General features: G+C 39.7%; 1 protein-coding gene across 3 annotated transcripts in view; it reads right to left on the bottom strand.

Moving 5' to 3' along the window:
* Positions 1 to 487: 487 nt before the first annotated feature.
* Positions 488 to 17,749, bottom strand: part of aff2 (AF4/FMR2 family, member 2) — a 210,005-nt gene continuing 192,743 nt past the window's right edge. For all 3 annotated transcript variants that reach the window (XM_004563274.3, XM_014409891.3, XM_076890802.1), the window contains 3 exons: positions 13,865 to 13,917; positions 10,818 to 11,038; positions 488 to 8,977 (listed from right to left, as the gene is read on the bottom strand). In XM_004563274.3, coding sequence (XP_004563331.1) covers positions 8,856 to 8,977; positions 10,818 to 11,038; positions 13,865 to 13,917 — 396 coding nt within the window. In that variant the 3' untranslated portion in view covers positions 488 to 8,855. The remainder of the gene's footprint in view (positions 8,978 to 10,817; positions 11,039 to 13,864; positions 13,918 to 17,749) is intronic.

The raw sequence follows: 17,749 nt of genomic DNA, 5'->3' as shown, positions 1-17,749 counted from the left end.
TAGACGGGATTTACGTTTCTGAGAAAATAGACTTTTTTTTGTCCTTGGTTCTTTTCATTTCTCTCTCACATTCTGAGGTCCATCTCTCTCTTCCGCCATCACGCACACGGCCCGCTTATTCCCTCTTGAATTCTAATGCGTGGCTACATTCAATGAATTAATCATGCATGGTGAAGTAGGCTAATAGTTGCTATGATGTAGAGTAAGAGTTCATTAGTGCTAATAAGAAGACTAGCTTGGCTCTTAAAATCTACGTCAGAGCCGCTCTTTTATTTATAAAAGAATCTTGAGTGTAAAATTTGGTTGATTTGGTTCATTAGGGGAAAAAAACACACTTGCTGGAACCTTTGGCAATGTCTCAGCCTTCTGCTGTTGCCTCTATGTGCAATGTCAAAGGGAGGTTCAGCACATCCTTGCAAGGCAACTTTGAAGACCTCAGCCCGAATGCAATAAAAAAGACAGAAAGAAGACAGTGAGTACGGCAGGATGGCTGCTTCAAACAGATTTTAATCCATATTTTAGAGACATTAAATATTTAAAAACAATGGAACTGCATCACAACTTTTGATCATCACATAGAACAACTTCATTATAAAAAGAACCATAGAAAAGGCCAAAAGATAGCACTGATAAAAACAGAAAAAAAACTGTGCAACACATTTAGAAATACAATGCAATCCGTGTTGGACAGAACTTTTATTTTGTTCTTTATGTTTCGTTATGCCAGTGATGTGCATCAGATTCACAGACAGATTAGTCAGGCTGGATCAGAGGCACTGTGCTGCTGCTGTACCACCAGTGTCAGGCTTCAGATACACAGTCTTAAACTTATTTGGTTGCCTAACTAACACGTCACAGTTTGGATTTAAGCAGTTTAACGTCACTGAATACCACACGTGGCGTACGCTGTATTCATGCGGCGGGAATTCAGCCATGTGCTTTATTGCACTAATCAGGAAGATGGCGCTATTCTTCCACCGCAACAAAGATGAAAGAGAAAAAGGCTAGACGAGCTGATGACAATTTTTCACCAATGAATCTTGAGCAATTACACTATTATAGTTTAAAAGCTGCTGCCCTTCTCGAGATTAATTTGGACATTATTAAGAGTCGCGGAGCAGAAACGAGCTTATTCGAGCAACAGTTTTTCACCGCAGGGAACAGAGCGACTGAAAACCTTAAAGAAACTTCCTGTTAAATGGGTCGGTTACACTTGGACCGTTTTGATTTCCCACATGATTTAACACTGTTATGTTCCAGGAAGAAAAGCAAAATAGCAATCACAGAAATGCTACACACAAGGCAGTGAAGGCTTCATGGTAGAAGGTCACGTGATCGTAGAAGGAATATCATGGACTATTTGGAAATATGATCTTGCTTTTTCTTTTTTCCACTTTTCCAATATACTGTAAAATAGAGAACATGATACAACTGAAGTGCTGATTATTAATAGAAATTTTATTTTAGAATAGTCAATATTTTATCTATCCTCGTCAATAGGCATTATAGGAAATGTTCTCGTTGCTTTTCTTTTCAGGACACTACTTTCATGCCAGATGTTTAATATGGGCTCAGAACCATAAGCTCATTAGCCTAGCCTAGCCTAGCTAAAATGTTAAAAGTGGGCTTAATCTTCTAAAATGGGCTAACGATACAGCCACTTAGAACTGCTGGACAGAGACTCTGCCCTCTCTCTTCTGGGGTGTCTCTACTTTCCACTATGAATACACTAATTTTAACTCAATTGCAGAGTGTCTCCAAGAGATGGCGCGTTCTTTACTTCTATATTTTTCAAATATTTTGCCATCAACAGAAAGCGGCTAAGTATCGTACTGCAGAGATATTATCTGAAATCGCAGCATGTTTGTGGCCGCCCATGTTTTTAAGGGCTCTGGTTCCAGAAATGACTTTCCCACTTCCACAAATTCAAGCCTTGAACAAAAGGCTTGAATGTTTATTCAAGCTTTGAACCAAGCAACACAGATATGAAGTGAATCATGACTATGCAGAAGTAGCAGACTGTGTACATAAATACTTTTATTGGTGAACTACCCATCCCATAACACAAGGCAGGCAACTTTAAGGCCCCTCAAATGTAATCCTTTTCTTTTAGTGTTGTATAATATTAATTGTGAATATTATGTTGTAGTTTATGTTGTATGTCGCTGTTAAGATTCTGGTGTAGTACCATTCTGAACCACAAGATGGTGCAGAATGTCAGTATTCGTATATGACTTAGAAATTGTACTAAGATATTAATTTATTGTATTTTTCGGACCATAAGGCGCACCGGTTTATAAGGCGCATTAAGCGAAACAAAACAGTCAGATATGTCAAACTTTACTCAACTCATTCTTTTGCTTCCTCCACTTCTGTACCATTGATTCATTAATGTCGAATTCTCTGGCAGCTGCTCTATTCCCATGTTGTTGCAGTATATTAATGACTAACCTCGCATTGCGGAGGGATTATCTCAGTTGTTCTTCTGACTGAAGTTTGGTCCGTTTACAGCATCCTACCATGCGATTGCATTTGTCCCTAACCATCGGGAACCCTCATGTTAACTTTTATCCAGTGGAAAAATAAGTTAGCATTATGCTAACATAGCACATCATTATATACCAGCTAGCCCAACTCCAGTAACCTTACAAACGTCACTGCTGTTTAGTTTTCTGTCTTCATTTATGTTGGAAGTGATAGCAGAGCTGTATGTATTCGTTTTAGAGGCGCAGTTTTTAGACTTTGAATAGAGATAGGGATGTAGTTTTCCACTGCTTTCTAGCTTAATGCCAAGCTAGGCTAACTTACACTGACGTGAGAGTGGTGCTGATGTATTCATCACTTTGTAAGGCAAATCAGAACATTTCCAGAAATGCCAACTTTTCTTTACTAAAGAACAGTCAGAGAGATGCTTGTTGGTTATCTCTTGATTATCGATCATATTTCTTGTTTTTGTGAAGAGCATATTAACGTCTCCTTCCACTAACCTCAACAAATTCTTATTTATTGGATAATTCTTATTTGTAACACTGCTGCATGACTCTGACAGTAGAACGAATGAGGACGAACACAAAAGAAAAGAAAACATCTCTCTGGTAGATTACAGGAATTTGAGAAGAAAAAATCAAACCCTTTATTATCCTTTTAAATCCTGCTAGTTCCTTTATTGTATGAGACAGTTTTGGCAATCAAAGCGAATCTGTGATTTTGTGAAATGCAAACAAATATTAGAGACACTCGTCACTACTGGAGAGATTATCAGTGTATTATCGGCTTGCTACCATCTGCTGTCAAAAAATAAATCAGTGTGTTTAGCTCTATTGTAATCACAACAGCAGTGATGATGTTTCTGCCTTCGATAAACAAGTTGACAACTGTGATAATGCAACAGGAGCTAATGGGATATTTAATAAGATGCCAGCAGAATAAAAGGCCATGCTGAGAAAAGTCTGTCTTCAAAATGTTTCAGAATATACCCACATATTGACATTGCATATAAATAAACTGTTGCATGAATTCAACATTTACCATAGCTGTCATGTGACATGTACCATAGTGGAATGAAACTGATATTTCCCATGTCACAAATGCAATGTTTCTGACTTTTTACAGCATATTATTGTATATTGTACCGCTGCATACAAGAAGAATAAGGGACCATTAAGTGAACTTAACAATAACCATATAGTAACATCACAGTTTCACCATAAAACAAAACAACACCAAACATCATTGAATTGGACTGAGCAACACTGCGGACCAACTATCGACTTGAAACGACTGAGGTCAGAGAGAAACGGTTTGCGGGTAGTGTTTACAGGTTGTTGTAGAAGTTCAGTGGCTCGCTGGGACAATCCTAATTTGGCTTCAAGACCTCAAATAAATACAAGAAACAACTGTAAAAAGCGTTATTGTTAAGCAACAGAAAGTGGAGCTTGGACAGCTGTCTAAATGGTGATTAGTAAGCATTTTAGTCGTTCAGATGAAGAACCATGAGTCCATTTTAAAGGAACAGTTTGACATTTTGGGAAATAGTCTTATTTCCAATGTTTAAACAGTAAAACGCTAGATGTAGCTAGCATCAGCATACACGTATAAAACATGAACGTAGCTTCTAGGTCAAAAAATTAAGCCTTAAACTTGCATTGTCTCTGAAGGCCACCAGATGGCACTAGCTGTGGTTGCTGTTACCGTATGGTGCATTATGTAAGCAGTGTTGCCAACTTAGCGACTTTGTCGCTATATTTAGCAAGTTTTCAGACTCCCTTAGCAACTTTTTTTCTAAAAAGCGACTAGCAACAAATTTGGCGACTTTTTCTGGTATTATTGGAGACTTATTTATGACGACTTTTTGACGTTAAAAACGCGTATCGCTCTTATTCTCAACAAGCAGCGGTGCTGCCGTGGGCACCTCACCCATGCCAAAGCGCTCACAGGCGGAGGATAGTCCACCCCCCGCTGCTATCAGGGCAGCAGATGTTCACACCTGTGCGTCCAGACTGCAAATGAATCGCGCATGACCGAAGCCGCTATTCCCGCACTGACTGTAACGCAGTTAGTCTTTTACTGTTATGCTGTTTTGTGGATCACAAGGTTTAAAACTACTTATAAACACACACCCACTCACACAAAGTAACTCCACCAGAGTGCCATTTTCGGGTTACTTTTGCCGGTCCAAGCCCGGATAAAGGAGCAGGGTTGGAACTGTGACATTAAAAAAAACAATAATTGCTGAAAGAAATTTAATTTGTAGTTCTAAATGCAATTTTTACTCACTTTGTCTCTTCCACGATGTTGTTTCTCTCTCCAACAACTTAGGTTACAATTACATTAGTATGACCAATTATGCAAATTAGGCGATGACGTCATTTAGCGACTTCTAGCGACTTTTAGGACAACCAATAGCGATTTTCCTTACTGAGGAGTTGGCAACACTGTAAGTCTTGGTTATACTACATTTGGATGTGTAGGATAATTTGGTTCCTTAGCTAACTTACTTAGCTAACTAATTTATGATTAACAAGTAGTTCACCAGTGAGCAAGTGGTTTCACGTTTAAACCCACCCGTCCTTGTGGCATCTGGTATTTTGAAACTAAAATTGTGAAAATGGTAATGTTTAGTATCTAAAATGGGATATCATGTTAGCTACGTCCATTTTTTATACCGTTTAAAAAACATAAATTTAGCGTACAACCAAAACAGAGATGCCTTTTATTCAAATGTAAACCATTTGAATTTTATTTGTTGTATTAAAGCAAGTTATGTATAGGGGGCATAACCGCTTGTTTGATATTGTTTTCGTCTACTTTGTTTTAAGCTAATAGCAATAGCTAGTATTAGCTTCCCAGTTATATCAGTGAATTGTGAATATGGCTCGCTAAAAAGGCTAGCTTGTAACTAGACAAGCTAGCTTAGCCTCTTCTTTTTTTAAAACAGTCACATCTGATTCAAAAACAAAGAAAGATATAAAGCTTCAAAACTGTAGTTTTTGAAGACTGTTGGGTGGTTACGTCAATCTTTTATATACATTCACTGAGCTTAAATTTTTTACTAATTTACATAAACTAGCTGTTAGTTATAGGTTTTATATTTCATATACAAATATGAGTTTTTATTCTCAGAAAGAAGTAAGAAAAATATTCCCAAAATGTCCACTTATTTCTTTAAGGTTTAATGTTCTTGAGGTTTCAGACTGTTAGCTGTAGCGTTGTGCATTTAAATGGCTGTGTATTTTCATGAGACGTCGACCTTTGCAACACTGCATGTGACTTATGTAACAAGAAATATACTTTTTTTTTGTCAAAATGGACACAAGTAGTTCTTGGTCTGAAGCTATCATTTATTGCATGCGATGACTTAAAAATTTCAGGTATTTCAGACAAACCTATACTTGCTCAAACTGTCAAAAAGAGAAAACACAGCAACAGATGCTAATTTGGCACATTATCACGTTTGTTTGTTTGCTTTTTTCTTTTTTTTCTTTTAAAGCCAAACCCTGGTGTCTTCATAAACGCCAGTAAAAAGCTTATGGAAACATTTGATTTTACGAAAAACAATCTCATATTTATACCAATATGGTATGGAAAATCATTTAGATTCATTCTTTGTTTTAAATAAATAGAGCAATTCCCACCGGACACAAATAGAGGCACTTGAGTTTCCTTTTTTTTTTTTCCCTTTTTTGTTTTTGTCAAAGTGAAAATTACATTTCACATCTGCATTGTCTTCCATACACATTCAGTGATGGTCAAATGATCCAAAACTTAAAAATTCATGCTTAATGTGCTGGATTTACAAAGACCATAATAAACTGATTTGGAGTCTTGATGGCGAACGTGAAAACGTAGAAACAGCGTGGTCTCTTGTTTTTAATGCGCCACGATGACTTCAAAATCACTTTGGCGCTTTGTAAATGCAGCTATAGCCTGCGCGCTGGCACACACACGTAGATGCCCCATTTACCTGCAGCACTTCCTCATTCGCTCACATTGAATCATTCACAAGACACAAGAAACACTGTTTTCAGGAGTCACAGTCTGTACATTATTGTACACAAACATCGTTATTGTTCGGTCAGGTAATGATTTTAAATAGACTTCACAATAAGCTGTACACGTATACACACTAACGACACAGCACAACAAATGTGGGGAAACGACTATAAGACACCCGGCAGTTGATTTGATCTCATTACGTGCTGTACAAAGTCACAGATATAGTTTTTGTTTCTAACATCAGGGCAGAAAAGCCGATGTGACAGTTTCACCCTGTTTACTTGCTCTGCATGTGGGTGGGGGCTTAATTAGAGCCAAATCATACTGAATCTTGTAGTTTTTTCCCCCCAGTAAGTGTTTGACGCCTTAGTTGGTGGGTTACTATGGGAACTAGAACTGAGTGGAATTTCACAAAAGCTCATAACCAGCAAGAGAAGAACCAGACAGATGCTTTATGTGATGGAAGAAAGCCCTTATTTGTAGGTCCAGCAAACCGGATGTTTGTTCTGGTAGCCCACAAAACTGAAACTTCAACTTATACTACAAGACTTTAGATATTTTTGAAGCTTTGCCCTATTGTACCTGTAATGTAGTTTACAATTTTATTTGGTCAAAAGATCCTCATTTAAATACAAAAATCTCATTAGGAAGGATTCCCTTTTTGCTAGTGCTCGTTTGTTTAAACTGTGTGAATCTCGGGCTTTGCCGGGTGGGAGTGGGGTAGACTGTCTGTGTGATACTGAGGAGAAACACAAAACCCAACTGCACTGTGTACTTTTCAGAAATTAAATGTGGCATAAAGGTTCTTCCTGAACTGCCAATAAGTTAATTTTGCCATTGTTGAGAGTAACAGTTTAACTTCTTTACTCCCAAATTAAACCAGAGTAATAGATATTTTTACTAAACCGAAATGTCATCACGTCACACTACAGTCACACTACAGTCACACTAGGGAAACTCTGAAACGGTTGCTCTGAAAATGGCGACCAGGTGTCCGACTGCTCAGTCTCCTACTTTGGTGGAATACGATGGTGAAAAACAGGGAGTCACTTTGCGATTGTGAACTGGGTCAAGCTGGCAAATATGTGCAATCTGTTTGTGATAATACATGGATTAATGGCAATAAATCGGTGAAAATATCAAATCTGTTGCCATCTGTCACAAATTGCCGTCTACAGGCACACAAATTGACATGAACTGCAGAAGATCATAGACTGGAAACAGGAACTCAGAAATTCCTCCAGCAAAAGTCACGTAGCTCCTGATGCGGGGGCTCGGCAGTCTTGCTTTGATGTAGGAATATAAGCAGAACGCAACAACCATTTGAGCCGAGTTCCCTGTTGCAAATATGTCAAGTTGTGCTCATCTGTGCAGACTGATTGCAATAATCGAATCTGTCTGAGAGCGACTGCAGTCAGTCTGAGTTGCACTCTGTTTGGAGACAGGTTGCTGCTCGACAGGCAACCTGTCAACTTGTGCAACTGCCTTGCAACTAGAAGTGGTGAAGCAGAGGTTGAGTGCTGCTCAATCTCTGGGCAACCAGCTGATTGCACCGACTCACTGTAAGTGGAACAAGTTCAGTGCAGTCACCGATCAACAGGTGATCCTCCCCGTCACAAACAGATAGCTGTCCTGTTTTCTCTAGTGTGACTGAGGCTTTAAATGTAATAAAGTAACTCTATACTAACTAATAACTGAAGGTTCTAGCTTTTGGTTGGTTGTTGAGGATCCCTCTTTAAAGACTGAAGATGGAGTGAAATAAAAGAAGTGCAATGAATTTAGCCTCCATTAGTGGTTGTAGCTGAGCCTCTTTACCAGTGTGGTCCCTAACTAATAGATTGGACTGGTACTCTTCCACTTGGATCAATATCAGCCTAAAGCTTTAATTCTTTCCTAATCATTGACACATTTCTGGGCCACTGCTGGTGGAGGTGAGCCTCTGTTGAGGCTCTTTCCCTACATTCAGCCTCACACTTGTCTGTTGGAGAATGAACCCATCTCAGTGAAACTGGGAGATGAGGTTGGGAACATGTGCGTTCCCTTCAGGAGTTAAAGCTACAATCACTTGTATACTGTTGCTCCCCCCCAAAAAAGCAGCATCAGCCAAATTGTTAATATGATCATTTGTATTCTGTGGTTCACAGCTAAAATTCCCAAACTTAGTTACTGTTCACTCCTAATTAAAGGTGATTTCAGCCCAATTAATCCACCTGGTGTAAGCCATTATATTACCATGCATGGTGTAAAGACATTCAAAGGATCCCAGTGGGAACTGAAGCATCGTTCTGGGTCTCATCTCACTTGAGTTCTAGCTCCCAGCCCATTTCTTCTTTTTCTTAATGTTGGCTCTAGTCCAGTCTTCACAGCAGGTGAGCCTCTATGCGGAGCCAGTGCAGTCCCTGCCTTACGTAGCGAACCAGCTCTGTCATGCTGCTCTGCTGACTCAACGGCTCCATCACAGAGTCCAGCTCCTGGAAGAAATCTACGGGAGGGAAGGAGGGAGACAGACAGTGTTACTGAGAGCGCCTCTGTGCTTAAATGAAACACACAAACTATAGCTGGTGTTTTTCCAGTGGAGCTGTGGGCAACATGGGGCAAAAGTCAGGCTCGTTCTTTCTTCATTGCTGGTCCTACAAGCCACGCCTGGCGTCTGTTTTCACTAGTCGACTAGTGAACATTTCTCTGCAAAGGTTTTAAGAGCTTTAACATTCACTTTCATACAGCTCATGTTTATACGGGCGACCACACAGGAAGCAACTCATCACAAATCTGTTTGGTGCTGGTTGGTTGGTAACTGGTAGACGTTACAGACCCTGGTTGCCACGGTAACCTAACATATTAACCACTCTCTCATTTGCCAATCAGTGGTATCCTTCACTCTAATTGGTAGTTGCTTCAAACACACGTTTGTGAGCTGAGGAAAATTTAATTTGGGATTATTTTGCCCGTCAACACTTTAAATCACCAAATGTCACTTTCTGTGGTTGCTGCTTACAACATCAGCTCAAGTTGTTTTTTGTGGACACCAGTGTAGACTAGCTTTTAGTCTTAAGGTCGTTGCAAATGGAGAAATTCAGAATTGCACCGAACACGTTGTATTTTTGTCTTCAAAACCAAAACCAAAAAAACCCACACTATAACAAAAGATGAAGTCGACATCGAGCGATGATGAGCTGGTCCTTATATTTCTAAAAACAAAAGGAAGAAACTGAGATGATTTTGGGTTCATTTAATTCTCAAGAGAAGGCAGCAGGGGGAGGATTTCATGGTTTGATCCAGGAGTGCTTTGGTTCATATTTCAGGATATCAGTGGGGCAGCTGAGCTGATCTGATGGGACAGAAAAGTCATTTCTAAGAATCGACTGGCCCGGAGCAGCATCTAGCTGTGTGTCTGAATAAAACAGTATTATTTTACTATTTGTATATTTAGTACTGGTGCAAGTTCTGAGCTACGAGTGCACTTGTTACCAAACGCAGCGACCTGATTGGTCTGATCTGTTTACTCGCATCCTAAAAATCAAATCTGAAAAATCAAGCTTGGTCCAAAAAAATAAATGCTGCAAGTTCGACCATTCGGTGTGAATGGCTCCATTAAGAATAGCCAAATCCGAAAAACAACTTTAACACAAAATATTTGGACAGGTTTTAGGTTTCCGGTGTGTAAAGGCCTTTAGTCTAAAAAATACAACAAGAAAACCTCCACAGTAAGTTGGATATAAATGAAAAATGAGTACTTCCACTCAGCGCTCCAGCATGGTAGTAACTTGTAAATCTTAAGATTGACCGGCCTGTTTGTGATCCTTCATTGACCGTTGTGACTGATAACATATTCTGCTTTGTGTAACCATAATTTAGTCTTTACAGAGGTCGTAGACCAAGTAGAAGCAGGGGCTGTTCTCATAGAACCACACCTACAACCATGCAGTCGCCCCCTGCTGGCCGACACTGGCTTCACTGTTGGTACCCATTTTTGATATACAGTCTATGGCTAAAACCTCTGCAAAGAGCTCACAGAGAGGATCAAATAAATAATAAGAAATAAATAAGAAATAAAAACAAAAACTCCTGTTGAAAGTTTTTATGTGTTCAGCAGTCTTTCTCAGTATCTTCAACACGTGAGTAAAGCTGTTTTACTCAAACTGACTCCTTTACCACATGTATGAGTCACATGTACATGGCATACTTTGCATGCCTGTCATGTTAATCATCATGTATCCAGATGTTAGAGATATGAACTTGCGGTGGTGACAGTAAATATTCAGCAGCATATTGGCGCCCATGTGAAAATACATCCAGCAGTACGCGCTCTTGTGCCGTCCTACCTTGGCTCTCAGCGGCCAGTCTGTCAGACGTCTCCCAGTGTTCGTAGCTCCGCAGGATGTTGTTTGTGATGTTAACGTGACTGGCAGCCATGTGGTGAATCCGCTGGGGAATTGCCACGCTGCCCGATGACCCCGGTGCACCTCCGGATCCTCCTCCCGCTCCTCCTCCGTTGCTGGCTGGAGAAGGGCTAAGCGACAGAGGAGACGGAGTCCCGTTGACCCTGAAAATATGGAAATGCAATAAGTCCCAGTGACATCACAGGGAGCTCCTGTATGCCATAAAAAAGACCTTTTCACTGTTTTTACCTCAGTTTAATAATTATTACAATGTCTGTGCTGTTTGTATAATTTGTATGTCAGGCGGTCAACAAGTGACCGGCTTGTGATCTTAACTCAAGTTAGATGTGATAGATGCTGTAGTTGCAGTCGAGCAGTTTTGCTACAGACAGTATAAAAGATGAATGTTTCCATCTCTCATGACATCTCTCATGGAGAAGTCCTGTTTTGAAGGCTTGAGCTGGAGATTTTCCCCCTCGCCTTCTTGCTGCTTTAAAACCAGCTGTGATGAGTGAGAGTTTGACTTTGAAAGCCAGGACAGCGAGCGCCCATTGGCACGACTAACAGACACATGCTGGATAATCCAGCCTTCAGACTCTAATAAAGACCACGGTTTTAAAAATGAAATTATACAATTACTTAATACATTTTTATTCTATTATACCAGGAAGTGGTTAGCACATTTGTTTGATAAGGAAAAGGTTGCTGGTTTGATTCCAGCAGGACACACAAATCCTCTTTGGGGTTGTCTTAGGAATGGATGTGGTGTGGAGCTTCCTGCTGTGGTGTGAAAAGGGACCAGCTGAAAGTAGCTTAACTATAATACTGGAAACCAGTGAATGAGCCAAATCAGGAAAGTGTTTACTAAACTCAACGATGTCTTCTTTTTGTAACCAGGGGAGGCGCCCCCTGCTGGACATTAGATTAAAAGCACTTCGCTTGTTGGACCGGAACTACTTCCATCTTTTAAACCGTCTCTAGGTTTTGCAAGAAAAGTCAAATATTGTCACATTACAGAAGGCAGCAGGGAATAAGAAGGAAACTATTTGCAACAATACTGTCAGTGTGATTTTTAAAGCTGCTCTTATTATTTTTTTCTGGCCATTTGTTGTCAGTGTGGTGTTTATAGCTTGTTCCACTGCCCGCAGAGCAGCATTAAAATTGATTTGCAGCTGTGCTGCTGGTCACCAGATGAATGTAGGTCTAAAATTCTTTCTCCCTTTAGCTCTGTCATCAACGACTCTAAGCGAAAGTCTGACTTTTTATCCGTGGTTTGCCAATGTTGTGTGTTTACAGCTGGAACGGCAAAAACAGCAACAGATGAGACCGAACCAAATCATTTTTTAAGTGTGGCCTCACATCCAAAACAATCAGCTGAAAGATGCTGATGGACCTCCTGAGTAAGTAAAACAAGACACACAGAAATCCATATCAAATATCCGACCTCAGCACACAGACATGTTTGCTTACGAGAGACAGACGCGTACATATAAGGGGACGGATGCAAGGAGCTAAACGAAGGTTAAAGCAGGATTTTTGTACTTATCCACCACGATGGATTTAAGTGCAGACTTAAATCCTTGTAAAACACCTTGTTTTACAAGGATTTTGCATAAACTGTTTAGGAGTTACTGTGATATACTCAACCTGTCCAGGCTGTCCCTGCCTAACATCTTATAACAGCTAGGATAGATGCTAACTCAACTGTGACCCTGGATAAGGATGAACAATCCCTGATTTTAGAGGCTTAAAAACTGGACAGCTCGATCCAATAGAGCAGCCTTTTACTTTCAGCCTCTGAAAATGTGGGACTTATTAGAAAAATGTCTTTAATTCCTAAAACAGTGCAAAACGTTTATAAAACATCTGCACTTTGGTCACATCAGGATTGTCTGTGGGACCGAACTGTACGTGGTTGTTAAAACATCCACCAAAGAAAATAAACACAAAAAAATACAACATACAAATGTGGTCAGAACGAGGTTAATTATTGTGCTCTCAGAATTGTTTTTATACTGTGTGTTCATGTTTTGAATTCTGACTTTGGACTTTGTCTATGTAAATATCAAAAGCCAGACATCAGCATAATTTTTAAGGATTTGTTTTTCCCAGTCTGGAAATCATTCCCAGCTACAAAGATTTTCTTGTCACAATGTTACTGTTCAAATCTCTCTTTGTGTCCTGTGCCCCCCCTTCTGTTTTTCCGTTTTAATGTAGCACCGGTATTATCAACATCATATCAGTATTTTATTTGTTTTAAATATGAGGGTGAGCATAAATAGAGAGACGTCATCTTTTCTTTTTTCTTCATGTGGAGCTGTTAGCATGCTCGAAGGAGGTGGGTTCTTTACCCCCATGTGACTCATGGTCAATGTAAAGAGTAACAACTCATTACATTGACCGTGTAGGAAATTAGATTAACAGTGTTTTGTTATTGGCATTACAGCAAACTATAGAAATGGTGACAGAGAGCTTTGACGTGGATACATTAGTGCAAACTGCTCCCTGTCCTGCACAGCTCTGTGTGTGTGTGTGTGTGTGTGTGCGTGTGCTCCTGACATGATGTAATGTCTGTGATGTGGCCTTGACCATTGCTGACCCACAACTTGTGCCTGATTCAGTGCCCCCCCCACTCACACACACACACAGACACACACTGAGCCCAGTCCTGCTTCTGTGCAGCGTCATAGCTGTCCAAACTCATTAGCTTCACATCCGCAGCTCCTCCACGCCTCTCCTCCTCCATCCATCATCACTCCCTCCATCACTCCTTCTCACCCAACACCCAGCAGCCCTTCCAGTCTTCTCCTTCTCACATCTACAACAAATCAGTCCCTTTATTTGCTTCCTGAAGGTTTGTTTGAGCAAGTGGCTGTCAGGGTCGACACGGTATTCTGCAGCAGAGCTCCGGTGAATTATAAATTTTCAATTATCAAGGTGCGCGGGGGGGTGTACTGCATGTGTGTGTGTGTCTGTGTGTGTATACTCACTTTCCATTGGTCCTCCAGGGAGAGGGTGCTTGGTGGGAACTCTTGGCTGAATTCTGAATAACAAAAACAGAAATGTATTAAACAGTGTTGTATGTCTGTGAAGGTTCTCAGTCATCCAGGTCATCGTAGTCAAAGGAGCTTGCAAAGAAAAGCGTCTGGACTTCTTTAAGTTACTTGAAGACGTTTCACCTCTCGTCCGAGAAGCTTCTTCAGTTCTAAGGTCAAATGGTGGAGAGTCCCAGATATAAACCTGGTGGGAGTATCCCTCCACAGAGGGACAAAAGGACCCCCTGATGATCCTCTAATCGGAGAGGTGAAACGTCTTCAAGTAACTTAAAGAAGTCCAGACGCTTTTCTTTGCAAGCTCCTTTGACATTAAACAGTGTTGTTTACAGCTCTCCAGCTGTAGAGGAAGGAGTCAGCTCATTCATTCCAGTAAATACAACAAAACAAATTACAGGTGCAGTCCTACCTCCAAAACACTGCACTATTAATAATACGAGGAAAATGCTGGTGAATTTTAAGAATTCAAATTAGTTGGTTTCACAGAAAAATAAAAGGATCGTGAAGAAAAAAATAACAATATTTAGTTTTTTTGTGAAATAGTTAACAACTTGACCTCTTTATGCAAATAAACTTAAAGATTTACATTTAAAAACTTGGAGTACAGATCTTCTAATTGTAAACTAATGAGTAGCCACAGCTGTGTGATTAGGAATAGACTGGAAAAACAAACTTGTGCTGAAGTGCACTTTAAGTAAACGTTCCTCCACTGTTAGAATAAAATGCCATTTTGCATACAGCAAAAAAGTATGACATGAAGAATGAAAAATGATAACATGGATTAGAAAAACAACACATTTGTCTCTGTGTACTACAATAACAGTACAGCTTAACCTCCTAAGACCTGAACTCTTCCATGGCATGAATTTTTAATTTCTCTTTGATATTTGGGCTGATTGGAATCCGATGAATGCAAAAACAAAGAATCACCAGATTTCTTTTTTACCCAATTTTTGTTTCTAAGAAAAATGAGATCCACATATGAGGATATTTGTTTTAAATTGTGATAAAACAGAGGTAGTATAATGTCCTCGTAAGTGGATATCAGGCTCTCGTAGAGCAAAATTTAGTATTTTGGTCTAGACAACCCAAAATGTGATGTCCACATATATGGACGCCAGGTCCTAGGAGGTTAACTAGAACCCCTACAGCTCAGTATTTATTGCACAATATCCTGTTTATTTAATTCACACAAAGGTGAGTGTAAAAAAAAAAAAATCTGGTTTCATGGGGATTATGTACTTTTTACTCACAATTCATTTAGACATGGATCCCAACAGAAATCTGTTCATTTGACTATAATGCAAAAAAATAGTCAAATAGTTTGCCTGCAGTCTCCTCCTACACAGTCAGGAGTTGAGCTGCTAGACCCGGTACTGTGGCACAGCTTAGCCCGCTCATTGCTCTTAACTATATTAGATAAAATGATGCCAACTGCCCCTAGCAGCCACATAACATCGCTAAATGTTACATTTGTAACACAATACGAAAATGATCCATTTGTAGCATTTACGCACCTGTAACACTTTAAACATTGTATCACTTTAAGTTTGTTACAGGAAGATCAAATGTAGCAAATACTCAATATACCCATTTTTGATAGCTCTACATTGTGATGTTTATTTATATTTTATTTATGTTTATTTATTTATAGTATGTTTACATTACATTTATAGTTACATTGAGATAATATCAAAAGCTTAATATCAGATAAATAACTGTTGATATGTGTGGCTTTGTATTCAATCAAGCAGAAGTTTGCATATCAATGTTTTATTATACACTACAGGGTGAACAGTGTGTGGCTGACCAGTATAAGATCATACTTATTTTTTCATACAATAACCAGTGTGTATATGTATGTATGTATATATATATATATATATATATATATATATATATATATATATATATATATATATATATATAATGTTCTTCCTCTACACCCCCCCCCCCAATTTTTGCACATGTCGAGGAGCATTTCACTGTGTGTTATACTTGTATAACTATGCATGTGACAAATAAAGAACCTTGAACCTAACTGACTGACATGTTGTCTTAATCCATTTACATTTTTCTATCCATTCGCACTCACATTCACACCTTTGGGCAATTTAGAGTCATGAATTAACCTGACCCCGCTAACTGCATGTCTTTGGACTGTGATAGGAAGTACCCGGGTAGAACCCATGCAAACATGGGGAGAACATACAAACTCCACACAGAAAGGTGGGTTGTTAATGTATGTAGCTGTATCAGTTTGCTAACAGCACAAACAGGATGAGCACGTACTAGGACTAAAAATACACAAACCTTATATATTGCATTCTTCTTACTTTAGTAAATAATCCAGCAAATATATATATTTTTTTAACTTTATGCATCCAATATAGTTTTGTTTTTGTCAACTTTTCAGTTCATGGATGAAGGACGATGGATCAAGAAAAATAATTTATTTATTAAGAATAAAAATCTTCAGTTTGATAGATGACAGGCTGCCAGACTGAAGTATTAGACTTAAATGAATTAAGTTTGTGTTAGGGCTCTGTGTGCAGAGAGGAGGATCCAAACGCAGGACTCAGACACTAACTTGAAACTCAAAGACCTCAGCTTTATTGCTGGTACGAAAGCAAAACATGAAGTGAACATGGAATATGGAGAACAGAAACACACAGGCATAATCTGATGGTACGACGCGACACCGAGCATGGGAAAACACAGGGCTTAAATACACAGGGTAGTAATGAGGGAATGGACAACAGAAGGGAGACACAGCTGGGGGAGATCAGGGCTAACGAGACGGGGGAGCTAAGCTGCACACACTAACATAAGACAAAGACTTTCACAATAAGACAGGAAACAAGAATTACTAAACCAGATGCAGACATGACACTGAGAGACAGACTAGACACTGAACAGAAACTGCAACACACATCCATCCATCCATCCATTCGCTTCCGCTTATCCTTTTCAGGGTCGCGGGGGGCGCTGGAGCCTATCCCAGCTGTCATAGGGCGAGAGACAGGGTACACCCTGGACAGGTCGCCAGTCTGTCGCAGGGCTAACACACAGAGACAGACAACCATTCACACTCACATTCACACCTAGTGGCAATTTGGATTATCCAATTAACCTATCCCCACAAGCTGCATGTCTTTGGACGGTGGGAGGAAGCCGGAGTACCCGGAGAGAACCCACGCAAACACGGGGAGAACATGCAAACTCCACACAGAAAGACCCCGGCCTGATGGTGGAATTGAACTCAGGACCTTCTTGCTGTGCGGCAACAGTGCTAACCACCGTGCCGCTCTTGCAACACACATGAGAACCCAAAACCTAAGAACTGAAACAGAAACAGATCTATAATGATAATAATAAACAAAGCACCAGAACATCAGAAAACAATCCATAATGCAAAAATAAACCAAAACATAATAAACTCAAAATACTGGGTCCAACGGATACAGAACCGTGACAGTTTGAGGCAATTAATCAGATCAAATCACATTTTCTAATCATGTAAAAGGTATTTTGTAATAAAACCCTTCAGTCCGGCAAAAGCAATGCTAAAACGATGTGAGCCTCTGCTGAACTTCTGGACAATAGGTTGTAACGTTAGTGAATTTTGAAAATGCTAAATGAATGTGTCATGCAGATAAGTGTATTACAGAAACGGTTAGACTGTTGTTGTGTAGCATTTCCTTTTTAAAATGAACTGCTCCAACTTTATGTCAACACTTACTGAATGTACACAGACTGCGCACACATGCACAGATAAACCCCCCAGTCGGTCGCTTCCCAGAAATCCAATCCCATCACTGC

This window comes from Maylandia zebra, linkage group LG2 (assembly GCF_041146795.1).
Source record: "Maylandia zebra isolate NMK-2024a linkage group LG2, Mzebra_GT3a, whole genome shotgun sequence".
Lineage (NCBI taxonomy): Eukaryota > Metazoa > Chordata > Actinopteri > Cichliformes > Cichlidae > Maylandia > Maylandia zebra.
The sequence above is the reverse complement of the archived record's forward strand: the minus strand, read 5'-3'. Positions and strand labels throughout refer to the sequence as shown.